This window comes from Enhydra lutris, unplaced genomic scaffold (assembly GCF_002288905.1).
Source record: "Enhydra lutris kenyoni isolate GAN:26980312 unplaced genomic scaffold, ASM228890v2 scaffoldscaffold4, whole genome shotgun sequence".
In the NCBI taxonomy this organism is placed as follows: domain Eukaryota; kingdom Metazoa; phylum Chordata; class Mammalia; order Carnivora; family Mustelidae; genus Enhydra; species Enhydra lutris.
In genome coordinates, this window is record NW_019154088.1 from 10,449,808 (window position 1) to 10,464,147 (window position 14,340).

Here is a 14,340-nt window from a genome sequence, read left to right on the forward strand (position 1 = left end):
TTTATGTTACAGTGGCAGAGTTGAGTAGCTGTAATAGAGACTGGACCTCGAGCCTAAAATTTTTACCATCTAGCACTTAGCAGACAGGTTTATCAACTCCTGACTAAAATAATTGATTTTAGACTTTTTATTTAAAGCTATAAAATTTCCTTTGAGCATTGGTTTAGGTGCCTTCTACAAATTTTGATATGTTGTACTGATTATTGTTAATTGATTTGTAGCTTGATTCTATTGTTAGAGAACATGTAACTTAAAAACCTCTGAAATAGAAATTTAGGGGTGCTTGGGTGGCTCAGTCCTTAAGCGTCTGCCTTCGGCTCAGGTCATGATCCTGGGGTCCTGGGATCAAGCCCTGCATTGGGCTTCCTGCTCAGCGGGAATCATGCTTCTCCTCCTCCTACTCTCCCTGCTTGTGTTCCCTCTCTTGATGTATCTCTCTCTGTCAAATAAGTAAATAAAATCTTAAAAAAATAGAAATTTATTGTGACTTTGTTTTATTGTTATATGGTCAGCTTTGATTAATACTAAATGCATAGTTGGGCACCTGGGTGTCTTAGTTGGTAAATTGACTGCCTTTGGCTCAGGTCATGATCTTGGAGTCCTGGATCAAGTCCCACATCGGGCTCCCTGCTCGGCAGGGAGTCTGCTTCTCCCACTGACCTCTCTCCTCTCATGCTCTCTCATTCTCAATTCTCTCTCTCTCTCTTTCAAATAAATTAAAAAAAATACTAAATGCACACTTGAAAATGTATGTGTTACATAGTTGCTGGATGTAGTGGAGTTCTGTAGTTTTCTTAGGTGAGTATTTTATTGTTCATTTCTTCTTTCTCAGTTAGTCTCTGTATTAAAACTGTAGTCTGTAGTCTCAGTAAACTGTAAACTGTAGTCTCAGTTAGTCTCTGAAAAAGGTGTGTTAAAATCTCCCACCAAAGTTAGCGGACTTGTCTTTTTCTTTTTAGTACTATAAATTTTTGCTTCATTTATCTTGAAGCTATATGATAAGTTATATATATTTTTAGGATTGTTGTCTTTTTGATGAATTGAGTTCATAAAATTTTTATAAGGTCTCTTTTTATCTTTGATGGCACTCTTTTTTTTTTTTTTTTTTAAGATTTTATTTATTTATTTGAGAAAGCGGGAGAGAGATCACAAGGCCAGGGGAGGGTTGGGGGGAGGGTCAGAGGGAGAAGCAGACTCCCCACGGAGCAAGGAGCCTGATGTGGGACTTGATCCAGGCCCCTGGGATCATGACCTGAGCTGAAGGCAGATGCTTAACCAACTGAGCCACCCAGGTGCCCTGATGGTACATATTTTGAAGTGTTCTTTGGGGCGGTTGGGTGGCTCAATCATTGGGCATCTGCCTTCTGCTCAGATCATGATCCTGGGGTCCCTGAATCAGCCCTGTGTAGGGCTCCCTGCTGGGCGGGAGGCCTGCTTCTCCCTCTCCCACTCCCCCTGCTTGTGTCCCTTTCTCGCTGTGTCTCTGTCAGATAAATAAATAAAATCTTAAAAAAAAAGAAGTGTACTTTGATGTTATTGAGCCACCTTGGCTTTCTTCTGATTTTTCTGTTTACATGGTTTTATCTTTTTCCTTTCTTTCACTTTGAATCTATTTCTGTCTTTGGCTTTAAATTGTGTGGATTTTTTTAAAGCAGTTTATGGTTGGAACTTTTTTTTGTTGTTGACTGTTAAAATCTCTTGGCTTTTATCTGGATTGTTTTGTTCATTTACATATAATATTATCACTAATAGGGTTAGTTTTAAAGCATTACATCTTGATATTTTCTGCTTTCCTCATGGGTTCTTTGGTTATATTTCCCTGTTTTCGTGTGGATTGAGTTTTTAAAATTACATTTATACTGCCTCTTGCCTTTTTAGCTATGCCTCTTTTTTCTTTCTTTTTTTTAAGTGGTTGTATTAGTCTGCTTAGGTTGATATAACAAAATACCATAGACTGTGGCTTAAACAATGAAAATTAATTTTCTCACAATTCTGGAGGCTAGAAAGGCTAAGGTGAGGGTTTTGGCAGGGTTCTGTTTCTGTTGAAAACTCTCATTCTGGCTTGTAGACAGCTGCCTGTGAGCTGTGTCTTCACGTAGAGTGGGGAAAGACCGCCCTCACCTTTATGACCTCATTTAACCTTAATTATGTCTTTAAGACTCTCCATGTACAGTCACTTTGGGGATTAGAATTTCAAAATAAGAATTTGGGAGGGACACAATTCAATCCATTGCAGGGTTTATAGAGATCTTTAGTTTATTAAGTAGAATTCAGTTAATGGTAGCAGTACATGTACAGCTAATAAGGATAGTCCTTATAATTCATTTCGTACATGTGTTATAAATTCCACAAACATCATTATTTATTTGCTTTAAACAGTAGTCACTTAATGAAATCTAGGAAAAAGTGGTGTAAATGCTTACATATTTATTTGTCATTCATTACTGGATCCATTTTTATATTGGTCCATTTCCTCTTCATTCAAAGAACTTTCAAACTTCAAAGAACTTTCTTTAGTGTATTTTTACTAACTTTCTAAAAATTGAGATTCATTCATCACCATAAAATTTACCCTTTTATTTTTTGGAATTTATTTCTATTTATTTACTTTTTAAAATATTTATTTATTTATTTATTTGACAGAGATCACAAGTAGGCAGAAAGGCAGGCAGAGAGAAAGAGGAGAAAGCAGGCTCCCCGGCGATCTGAGAACCCAACTCAAGGCTTGATCCCAGAAACCCCCCGGATCACAACCTGAGCTGAAGGCAGAGGCTTTAACCCACTGAGCCACCCAGGCACCCCTTATTTTTATTTTTTAAGTAGGCTCCATGCCCAGTATAGAGCTTGAACTCATGACCATGAGATCAAGACCTGGGTCAAGACCTGAGCTGATACCAAGAGTTGGACACTTAATAGACTGAGCCACCAAGGTGCCTCTAAAATTCGCCCTTTTAAAGTGTATAGTTTAGTGATTTTTTAGTATACTCATAGAATTGTGCAGCCTGACACAGTTATTTTTAGGATGTTTTCATCACCCCACAAATAAATCCCTTGCCCTCTCTTAGTCACTCCTCATTTTCCCACATTGCCTCCTCAACACCACTCCATCCATACATGACCACTAGTCTCCTTTTTCTCTGAATGGATTTGTCTGTTTTGGACATTTATATAAGTGCAGTTATATAATATGTGTGGTCTTGTAACTTTCTCAAGGTCATCCATGTTGTAGTGTGTATCTGTACTTTGTTTCTTTTATTGCTGAAAATAATTTTCTGTGGATATGGCACATTTTATATATCCATCCATTAGTTGATAGACATTAAAGTTATTTCCACTTTTTAGCTGTTATTAATAATGTATGCCTATTCTTTCCCCGCTGAATTGTTTTGGTACCCTTGGCAATTGAAGATCATTTGATGTAAATGTGGGTGTGTATTACTGAACTCTAATTATATTCAGTTGGTTTCTGTTTTGCCTTATGCAAATATCATCACACTGTTACAATGGTGATAGCTTTGTAGTAAGGTTTGAAATTGTGAAATACAAGTTTTAGAGAACTTCATTCCTATTATTCAGGATTTTTTGGGTTATTTTGAGGTCCTTGTATTTTCATGTGTAATCTAAGATCACCTTACGAATATTTTTTACAAAAGTCACAGGTGGGATCTAATAGGGCAGTATTGCTGTTGTTGTTGTACCAGTATTAAATCTGACAGTACATAAATGTAGGGTATATCTAATTTAGGTTGTCTTTAATTTCTTTCAAAAGTGTTTTGTAGTTTTCTGTGTACAGCTCTTAACACTTTTTTTGGTTCAGTTTATTCCTAAGTATTTTATTCTTACTGATGCTGTTATAAATGAAAATGGAATTTTTTTAATTCCATTTTGATGCTTCTCATTTGTAGCAATAACATTTCTTGTGTATATTGATCTTGGATACTCTTGCTAAACTCATTTATTAGTTCCATTAGATTTTTAGTGGTTTCCTTAGGATTTTCTATATACAAGATCGTGATCTGTGAGTAGAAAATTTTACTTTGTCCTTTTTAATCTGGATGTTTTTTATTTTCTTTTCTTTCCTGATCACCCTGGTGGAACCTCTAGTACATCTGAGTTTAAGTTGTGAGAGTTAACGAAATTCTTAACCTTGTTTCTGATCTTAGGAGGTAATATTTCTTGTGCAGTCTCAATTTTCTCAGATGTCTGAAAAAGTCTGTCTTAGAAGACTTCTTTGGGAATCTGGAACATTAGATTAGGTTGACTCTTCTAGTACTATACTCTTTCAGTACTATCATTCGTTGTTGTTTTTTTTTTTTTTTTTTTTGCCTTACATTGTTTCCAGTGAGTAGTCAGTCTATTCTTGTTGTTTATCTAATGTCTCTTTTTTCCTGATGTTTATAAGACTTTTCTCTTGATTTTTAATTTTTGGCCGCCTGATCTTTATATGCCTAGGTTTGACTTTCTTTTTATTTATTCTCCTGTGTATTGGCCGAGCTTCTTGGATCTGTGGGTTAAAATCTTTAACTTTTGGGATGTTTTTGTTCATTTTTCTCTCCAAATGTTCTCCTTTCTTATGCCTTTTACGAAGTGCAATTAATACTATGTTAGGTCATTTGGTGTTGTCCCACAGATTTCTGACATACTTTTTTTTTTTTTTTTTTTAATATCCTTCAGTCTAGGTGATTTACTTTAGTAAATTTTAGCTTACTTCAGGTTTCAGATGTGTTAGGGCTAGAATTGGACTCGTGTGATGGGAAATTGGAAAATAAGTTGTGGGAGACTGTAAGTGCTTGGTTTTCAGGCCAACTTCCTGCATCACTGCTGCTTATTCTGCAGAAGTGCTCTGGAGGTAATTGGTGGGAGTGAGGACTAGTTTTCTCCTTGGGGTTCTCTAGATTTTAGTCTGCTCACACTCGGGTATTGAAAGTTTGATTTCTCTGTGTCTCACTTAAGATCCTTCGTCTATCACTGCTTTTTTTCTTTGTGCACTTGTGCTTCAGACAATGTAAACGGTACTCAGGGTTTAAAGCAGTATTCATCTGTGGCCAACTAGAGAAGGCTGGTTCCTCTCTAGAATTCAGTTCATTTGGACTTGTGACTAGAGGTCTTTGATGTCTTTAAAAAAGAAGAGGGTTTTAATTTACCTAGTGTTTTCTAATAGTTTTGACAGAATTGATTGTCTTTGTGATCTTCCACATTCTAAATGGAAGTAGAAGTCCTTCACTGAAGGATTTTTGAGTGAGGTCAAGATACTAAGTTGTGCAAGGAAGGAGTAGCTTACACATTATTTTAGGGGTTGCTTTGTGTGTATTTGAGATTAGTGAACAATTTTACAAAGACAAGTGACTTTAATTGGGTTAGTGAGTAGTTCTAACATGTCCTCAAGTTATATTGGTACAATTAATAATGCTTTCAGTGGTTAATGGGGATGGGGGGGAGCTAAAAAGATTTTTTTTAATGAATTATAGACACTGAGCTTACCTGATTATATGTACTTTCCTTCAACTACCCTACCCTTTTATTTTGGAAGAATTATTGGTGGATTCATTACATTGAAAGTGAGTTTTACTATTTTAAAGTTGAAAATCACCTGGCAACAACATTGTGAATATACCAAAAAACTACTGGCTTGTACATTTTTAAATTGTTAAAATGTTTTATGTTTTTTTTAAAAGATTTTTAAGTAATTTCTACACATATCGGGCTTGAATTTACAACCCCAAGATAAAGAGTCATATGCTCTACCATTTGAGCCAGCCAGTTATGTCTTATGTTATATGAATTTTATCTCAGTTAAAACAGATCAGGCAGTTTGAAAGTCCTTTCCTGATGTTTATTGCAGTTCTTAGTTGTAATGGACATTTGTTTGCTTTTACTTTTAATTGGTGGGCCAATTAGTTCTAGAGTTTGATTTTGGGTCAGTGTCAACTGACTTTCAAAATTGAGTTTATTTGAAAAATACCATTAGTTAATAAGTGTTACATTTTTTAATTCGTGATAAGGTTACTTGTTAAAAACTTAATTTTTATCCTGTATAGTTTCTGATAAATTGATGGAAAGGGTAAAAGTGTGATGTTGACAAACTGCTTTTGAGAACTTTGTGAACTGCTTTGGCGAACTTCGCTAAGTTATACATTGTTTTTTGGAGAATGGCTCATGAAATTTGATGTGTCACTTGGTTTCCAACAGACTTTCTTTTTTTCTCTTGAGTCTTAATTTTGCCCTTTTAACCTCCCTCCCCTGTCTCTTCAGTCTTGTTGCCAACAATTTTGAAGACGGCTCCCATGTAGTGTCACCATTAGACCCGAATGGAAACTTCAATGTTGTTATTAAAGAGGAGCCTGTAGATGATTATGAATATGAACTTGCTGAGTGCCCGGAAGGGGTAACTATAAAACAGGAAGAGACAGATGAGGAAACAGATGTATACTCAAACAGTGATGATGATCCTATACTAGAGAAACAGCTAAAGAGGCACAATAAAGTTGATAACCTAGAAGCTGACCATCCGTCTTCTAAATGGCTACCAAATAGCCCATCAGGTGTTGCTCAAGCTAAAATGTTCAAGTTAGACGCTGGAAAGATGCCAGTAGTCTATCTGGAGCCCTGTGCTGTCACCAAAAGCACAGTGAAGATTTCTGAGCTCCCTGATAACATGCTTTCCACATCTCGAAAGGATAAGTCTTCTGTATTGACAGAATTAGACTATTTGCCCACGTACATTGAAAATACTGATGAGACTGGCTTCTGCTTAGGCAAGGAATCAGACAATGGTCTTAGAAAACATTCACCAGATCTCAGAGTGGTACAGAAATACCCCTTACTTAAAGAGCCTCAATGGAAATATCCTGAGCTATCTGACAGCATTAACACAGAAAGAATACTTGACAGTTCGAAGAGTTCAGCTGGGGACCCGTTTTTAGGAAAAGAGGACTTGGGCAGAAGGAGAACAACTGTGCTTAAGATTTCAACAGCCTCCAGGGTTGTGAATGCTAATCAGAATGCCCCTTCAAATATCCCTGGAAAAAGAGGAAGGCCACGAAAATTGAAACTCTCTAAGGCAGGGCGACCACCTAAAAGCACAGGAAAATCTTTAACTTCTACAAAGAGCACTCCTGTGGGTCCTGGGAGTAACTTTCCAGATGTGAAGCCTGATCTGGAAGACGTGGATGGTGTTCTCTTTGTTTCCTTTGAATCAAAGGTAAGATTATGATTTTCAGCATTTCTTTGGAGGTCAGATAGTGATTCTGAAATTGTATACAGGTTGATAACTAACTTAGAATTTTGTTTTTTTGAATGCGCCTGTTATGTGAAGGTTTATCTGTAGGGAGGGGAGTGTCTCCAAAATGATTTAATTAACAGGCACCACTTAAGGTATTTTGTTGGAATAGACTTAAATGTCTGCTTTGATTTCAGTTCACGATTGTCGAACTGATTGTTATTGGAATTTACATTATTATGGACTCTAAAAAGGCATATATATATGAAAAATTGACTGTTTCAGTATACCCCATCCTCTGGTTTTCATCAGTAGTAGCAGAGTACCACTGGAAAACTAATATTGTTTTAAAAATTCTGTTGTCTCATACATGGATAGTTTATTTTACTGCAGCTCTTCAGCTGCATTATTTTTCTTTTTAAATCTTTATAGAAGCCTGGCATTTCTAAATTGGCTACAGAGAGGTTGAATTCTCTTTAGCTGGTCTTCTGTCTCTTTGTTAATTGCTGAGTAAGCTTTCTTTACATAGGCTATATCAGTATGTAAATTGGCATAAACAGTTTTATCTGCATATGCTCCTATTCAGATTTTTTTGCTTTTTTTCCTTCATATTTGAAATGCTGTTAATGTAGAACATTGAGAAAATATCAAAAGTATCAGAAAAGAAAAGTTTCCTTGTTTACATTTAAACTTCTAGGAGTGATATGAACTTTTTTCTTTTTTTATATATAGGAAGCTCTTGACATTCATGCAGTTGATGGGACAACTGAAGAACCCTGTAGTCTTCAGGCATCAACCACAAACGACCCAGGTATTATATACTTTAAAAGGAGAGAGATCTGTGATTTGGCTCTAGAAGGGAAAGATGCAATGTTTCTTTTTCTGTAGTGTACAGCAGCTTATTTTGTCGTTATTTTCTGAGTAGGTTGCAGAGCAAGAATTTCCCAGTTGGAAAAGGAACTGATAGAAGACTTGAAGGCCTTGCGGCATAAGCAGGTGATACATCCTGGTCTTCAAGAAGGTAATATTTAAAAATACATATATGCAAGCCAATTTTTAATTTTGTTCTCTTTTTTCTCTCCTTTTCTCTTTTCCCTCTTCTTTCCCTTCCCTCTTGTTCTTACCCATTTTTTGTTTTTCTTCCTTTCCCCCCATCCCTGATTTCATTTCTTTTAGTGCCTCACTCAACTTGTGTTTTTTCTCTGATTCTTCCTCTTAATTTGAAAGCTTCTCTAGTTTTTTTTTATCCTAAGAAAACCTTCCCAACTCTGAAGATACTGTCTCTGTGAAGCATAATATCTTATGCATTTAAAAACCGTGTCATAATAAGAAATTGGTGTTTCTTCTGTCTTAAAACCCAGTATTTTCTTCCCTGTTTATCATTTTTAAGTTTTAGTTGCTTTTGTTTTTGTGGGGGGGGAATCCTACTTATTCTTTTGTATACTTAGTAATATGTAAGTCTGTAAATAGAATACTTTCCTCATTGTGTGGCTATCAGCATATTTTGTGTATTTCATGTATTGCTTGGGATGTCAGTTAAAATTTTCATTATTATCTCTGTTTTGTTGTAATGAATTATCTTTGGCTTTGATTATGTTGCTTAATCCTCTATTTTAGTATTGAAATCTATATTAGTCCTACCCCCTGCCTCCCCCAAATGTGCAGTCTTTCTGTGGTTTCACTTAATGGAAGCAGATGATCCTCCCTCTGACGTATGGTCAGAAGGTCAGTAGTAGCCCAACACTATGTTACAATGCCTACATCATTCACCTCACTTCATTTTATCATCTCACATTATCACAAGAAGAATGGTGAGAACAGTGTAATAATGTACTTTGAGAGAGAAAGACCATATTCCGTAACTGTTATTACAGTGTATTCTTCAAATTACTCTATTTTGTTACTGTTTTCTTTAATTTATAAATTTATAATTTATAAATTAAACTTTATCAGATAAAGTGCACATGTCTAGGAAAAAACACTGTGTGTGTGTGTGTGTGTGTGCGTGTGCGCGCGTGTGTGTGTGTGTGTGTGCGCGCGCTGCGTCAGGGTTTGGTACCAGGTGGTTTCAGGCATCCACTGAGGGTCTTAGAATGTACCCACTACGGGTCTTAAAGCCTATCCCCTGAGGATTAGGAGGGATTGCTCTATATTTATTACCATCATAGCAACTACTGACTTTCCCACTTGTTGTAAATGAGATATTGTAAACTGTGCCCCAATTTTTAGTTTCTTGTGTGTTTGATTTTAGGTGTACCTTTTTTTTTTTTTTAAAGATTTTATTTATTTATTTGACAGAGAGAGGGAGAGATCACAAGTAGGTAAAGCAGCAGGCAGAGAGGGGTGGGGGGAAGCAGGCTCCCTGCTGAGCAGAGAGCCTGATGTGGGGCTTGATCTCAGGACCCTGAGATCATGACCTGAGCCAGAGGCAGAGGCGTTAACCCACTGAACCACCCAGGCACCCCAAGGTGTACCTCTTGGAGTAGTTTGAGTTTTTGCTATTAGTCAGTCGTCCCCCCCCCCCCCCCGCCGCCAAGGCATTGTTGAGCTGATTTACATTATATAATGGATCATTTGTATAAGAACCCAAGCATTATATGCTAATAAAATGATGTATAAGATGATCATTCAGTATCTAAGTCAGCTGGTAATACTTGAACTTTTGCTTTAATATGAGGCTGCTTCTGTGACAGTGTGATCTTAGAGGGGTGCTGTGGATTGTAATGGGACAGTTACAGTCACATCATAATCTTAATGGTAAATAACATTTATTATTGCTTACTGTTAGCTTTCATTTCTGCTATTTTATTTAAATAGTATTCTCTTAACCTCTGTCAGTTAACTTTTCCTTTATCTTTTTTCCTCCCTCCTACTTTCTTATTTTGTTAGTTAAGTACTCCAACAATGTATAAATATCTTTCAGCCTAATCCCTACCTTTGTTTCTGTCTTAGTTCTAGAGGTAAATATATTCCATGCTCTCTGCTGGTCTTTTCGTTATGGTTTGGTTGCCTGTTACTTCCTGGCTGGTTAAGATTTAAGTGTGTTTTTTCCTTCCCCTACATACATTGTAGACAAATCTGATATTTTCCTCTGTGTAATTGGGGTTCAAAGTCGAATGCTCCTAGAAACTAAGCAGGTAAGCAAATGAAATAAGTCTGATTTCGTGTACAAGGTTGGACTCTGGCAGGCTGGAACACAGGTGCCTCTTCTAAAGGGGCAGTCATAGCTGTGGGTTATTGTCATATGGGAAGATTGGCCTAGTATTTTCAGAAATTCTCATTGTTCAGTAGAAACTGAAGTCAGCATTTTTATGTAATGATGTTCAACTTCTAAGTTTTTTGGGCAAAGCGTTAAACACTGAGCCAAACAAAATGTGGGTGAGCCATCAGTTTTCACCTGCTGTACAGATTCTGCATTAGGTGTCATATATAAGTTTTTATTTAATCTTCATGTTGTTTAAAATTAATTCAACTGTATTCTTAATAGTTTTATTATTATTATTATTATTTTAAGATTTTATTTATTTATTTGACAGAGACACAGCAAGAGAGGAACACAAGCAGGGGGAGTGGGAAAGGGAAAAAAGCAGGCTTCCTGCAGAGCAGGGAGCCCAGTGTGAGGCTTGATCCCAGGTCTCTGGAATTATGATCTGAGCTGAAGGCAGATGCTTAATGACTGAGCCACCCAGGCGCCCCTATTATTTTATTTTTATGAAAAGATTTTATTATTTGAGAGAGTGCAAGTGGGGGTAGAAACAGGGAGCAGGACAAGCAGACTGCGTTGAGCATTGATTCAGATGGGGGCTCAGTCCCAGGACTGCACCATCATGACCTGGGCTGAAATTAAGAGTTAGACACTCAACCAACTGACCCATCCAGCTGTCCTATATAGTCTTGTTTTATGTATGTATGTATGTATGTATGTATGTATGTATGTTTTATTTATTTGTCAGAGACACAGAGAGAGAGCACAAGCAGGGGAAGTGGCAGAGGGACAGGGAGAAGCAGGCTCTCCGCTCAGCAAGGAGCTGATGTAGGACTTGATTCTAGGACCCTGAGATCATGATCTGAACCAAAGGCATATGCTTAACTGAGTGAGCCTCCCAGGTGTCCCTGTTTTTTTAAAAAAAACAGTTAAATCTATAATTCATTTGGTACTATTCATAAGGTGTGAGGTAGAGATCTGTTTTGGATTTTTCTATTTTGTTTTGGCAGATATCCCTCCACTCCTCAACCTTTGTTTCTTAAGACTTAGAATTTCAGAAAAATGAGTTACATTGGCTAAGTATTTGTAGTAACTGGGATTGATCCCAATCACATGTTCCTTTAAGGTACCTCTCTAAAAATTGGTGATTGAAAGAACTTGTTAAATTTTACTTCAGTAATGTCATTTCTCTCCCTTTCTGTTAACTCTGGAGTTTCACTATTTTTTAGAATATAAACATTTAAAAATCTTTTTGTGGGCACCTGGGTGGTTCATTCGTTAAGCATCTGCCTTCAGCTCAGGTCATGGTCCTGGGGTCCTGGGATTGAGTCCCGCATCAGGCTCCCTGCTCAGCAGGAAGCCTGCTTCTCCCTCTCCCACTTCCCCTGCTTGTGTTCCCTCTTTCGCTGTGTCTCTCTCTGTCAAATAAATAAAATCTTTAAAAAAAAAAGAAAAAAAGTTTTGTGCTGGAAACTTGAAAAACTTGAAAAGATTTTTGAGCTTGCTCTGAAGTTCTGGAAGAAGTGTTAAGCCTGAGGAAGTGTTTTATTGGTGGTGGTAGTCTTATTGCTAAAATTAAATAAGAATCTTTTAAAAATTTTTTAAAGATTTTATTTATTTATTTATTTGACAGAGATTGCAAGTAGGCAGAGAGGCAGGCAGAGAGGAGGAAGCAGGCTCCCCGCTGAGCAGAGAGCCCGATGTGGGGCTTGATCCCAGGACCCTGGGATCACAACCTGAGCTGAAGACAGAGGCTTTAACCCACTGAGCCACCCAGGCACTCCTAAAATAAGAATCTTAATGTTGTTTTCCACAGGACTATTATTTTTTCTGTCTCTTGTACTATCCTATGTACTAACTTGGATGTACTACATCCAAATTGATTTATTTCCTGTCAACCTAGAAATTACCATCTGGTTTTGAACTTTAAAGGTATTTTTATACAAGCATTTCTACTTCACTGCTACCAAGTCAATTCTATGTTAATTAAAACATTTAAAAAAATATTTAACTTATTTTAGAGAGAGAGCGAGTGAGCGTGCACACAAGCATGTGTGCTCACAAGAGTGGAGGGAGGGACAGAGGGAGAGGAAGAAGCAGAGTCCCGCTGAGCAGGGTGCCAACTGTGAGGCTCTACCCCAGGACCCTGACCAGGATCATGACCTGGGCTGAAGGCAGATGCCTAATGATTGAGCCACCCAGGCACCCTAAATTTTTTTTAATTTTAGTTAAGTTTTAGGTTTGTAGTAAAATTGGGAACATAATAGAGTTCCCATATACTCTTCATTCCATTTCCCTTATTATTAAATACATCTAACATTAGTATAGACTATTTGTTACAATTAGACAGTATTGGTATATTAATATTAACTGAGGTCCATACTTTAATCAGATTCCCTTATTTTTTTTTATTTCAAGATTCCATCTAGGAAATCACATTTAGTAGTCATGTCTCTTTAGGATCCTCTTGGCTGGGACAGTTGCTCAGATTTTTAAATTTTTAATGACCTTGACAATTTTGAGGAGTACTGGTCAGATATTTTGTAGAATGTCTCTCAGTTGAGTTTCATCTGTTGTTTTTCTCATGGTTAGATTGTGGTTATATGTTCACGAGAGGAAGATCACAGAGAGGGAGTGCCATTTTCATCCCATTGTATAAAGGGTACATTTTATCAACAATCACTGACCTTTCCATGCTGTACTTCTTGGAAGGAAGTCACTGGGTAGTCCATACTTAGTAAGTGGGAAGTTAAGCTCTACTTTCTTGTGGAATATGAGGTAGAATATGAGCATAAATTAATTGGAATTCCTCTGCAGCAGAGATTCCTTTTTTCCCCAATTTTTAAAGAGTTTTTATTTTAATGCCTTTTAGTTAACATACAGTTATATTAGGTTTAGGTGTACAGTACAGTGATTTACCATACATTACCCATTGCTCATCACAAGTACATACCTTAATCCCCGTCCCCTATTTCTCCTATCCTCCTACTCCCTTCTAGTGACCATCAGTTTGTTCTCTATAATTAAGAGTCTGTTTCATTTGTTTCTCTCCTTTTTTCCCTTTGTTTGTTTCTTAAATTCCACATATGAGTGAAAAGGAATGGTATTTGTCTTTCTCTGATTGACTTACATTGCTTCACGTTGTACTCTAAAGGGCCATCCATGTTGATGTTGCAGCCTATTTATTTATTATATCACTGTGAACTTCTGTCAGTTACAATGTTAAGTTCCTTTATGGCAATCTCTTTAGAGCTCTGTGACTCTTGGTTTTTAGTTAAAAAATACTGAGTGTTGTTAAATTGACAATTAACTGGAGCTTTTCTTTTTTATGTAGATTTGCTTTTATGCTGGTTAGTTACATAGGAGTTTATTCCTCTTGAGTGTGTTTTGGTGGGTGCTTTATATTTTAATGTGTTTAGCTGGGGTAGGCAGTTTTAAAAATGTTTTGTTTATTTTTTAGAGAGAGAAGTGGGTGAGCATGTGTAAGTGAGCACATGCGCACAAGCGGGGGGAGGAAGGTAGAAGGAGATGGGGAGAGAGAATCTCAAGCAGACTCCATGCCCAGTGTGGAGCCAATTGGGGGCTCAGTCTGAAGACCCTGAGATCATAACTGAGCTGAAGTCAAGAGTCAGATGACACTTAACCAGCTGAACCACCCAGGCATCCCAGGCATTTTGTTTTTTTAAATTATGGTTTATGATCTTATGTGATTCTGCATTTGAATCTGAATTTAGGAGTCTTTTTTTGGTAATGGTGCGATAATATGTTTTTAGGAAGTAGTTCCTAATCTGGTGAAAAGGCCAACGCATTTAGGAATATAGTTCAGTTTAAACTGTCCTAGTGGAAAGGATTTTATGTTTTTTGGGGGATATGCTTTCTGTGAATTATTTAGCCAACTTCTGTACAAGTTAATCTC

At 37.0% G+C, this 14,340-nt stretch overlaps 1 protein-coding gene across 5 annotated transcripts in view; it reads left to right on the forward strand.

Moving 5' to 3' along the window:
- LOC111158227 (MGA, MAX dimerization protein) overlaps positions 1 to 14,340 on the forward strand; it is a 103,554-nt gene that overhangs the window by 27,219 nt on the left and 61,995 nt on the right. For all 5 annotated transcript variants that reach the window (XM_022520152.1, XM_022520166.1, XM_022520155.1 and 2 more), the window contains exons 3-5: positions 6,253 to 7,201; positions 7,952 to 8,030; positions 8,145 to 8,240. In XM_022520152.1, the coding sequence (XP_022375860.1) occupies positions 6,253 to 7,201; positions 7,952 to 8,030; positions 8,145 to 8,240 (1,124 nt within the window). The remainder of the gene's footprint in view (positions 1 to 6,252; positions 7,202 to 7,951; positions 8,031 to 8,144; positions 8,241 to 14,340) is intronic.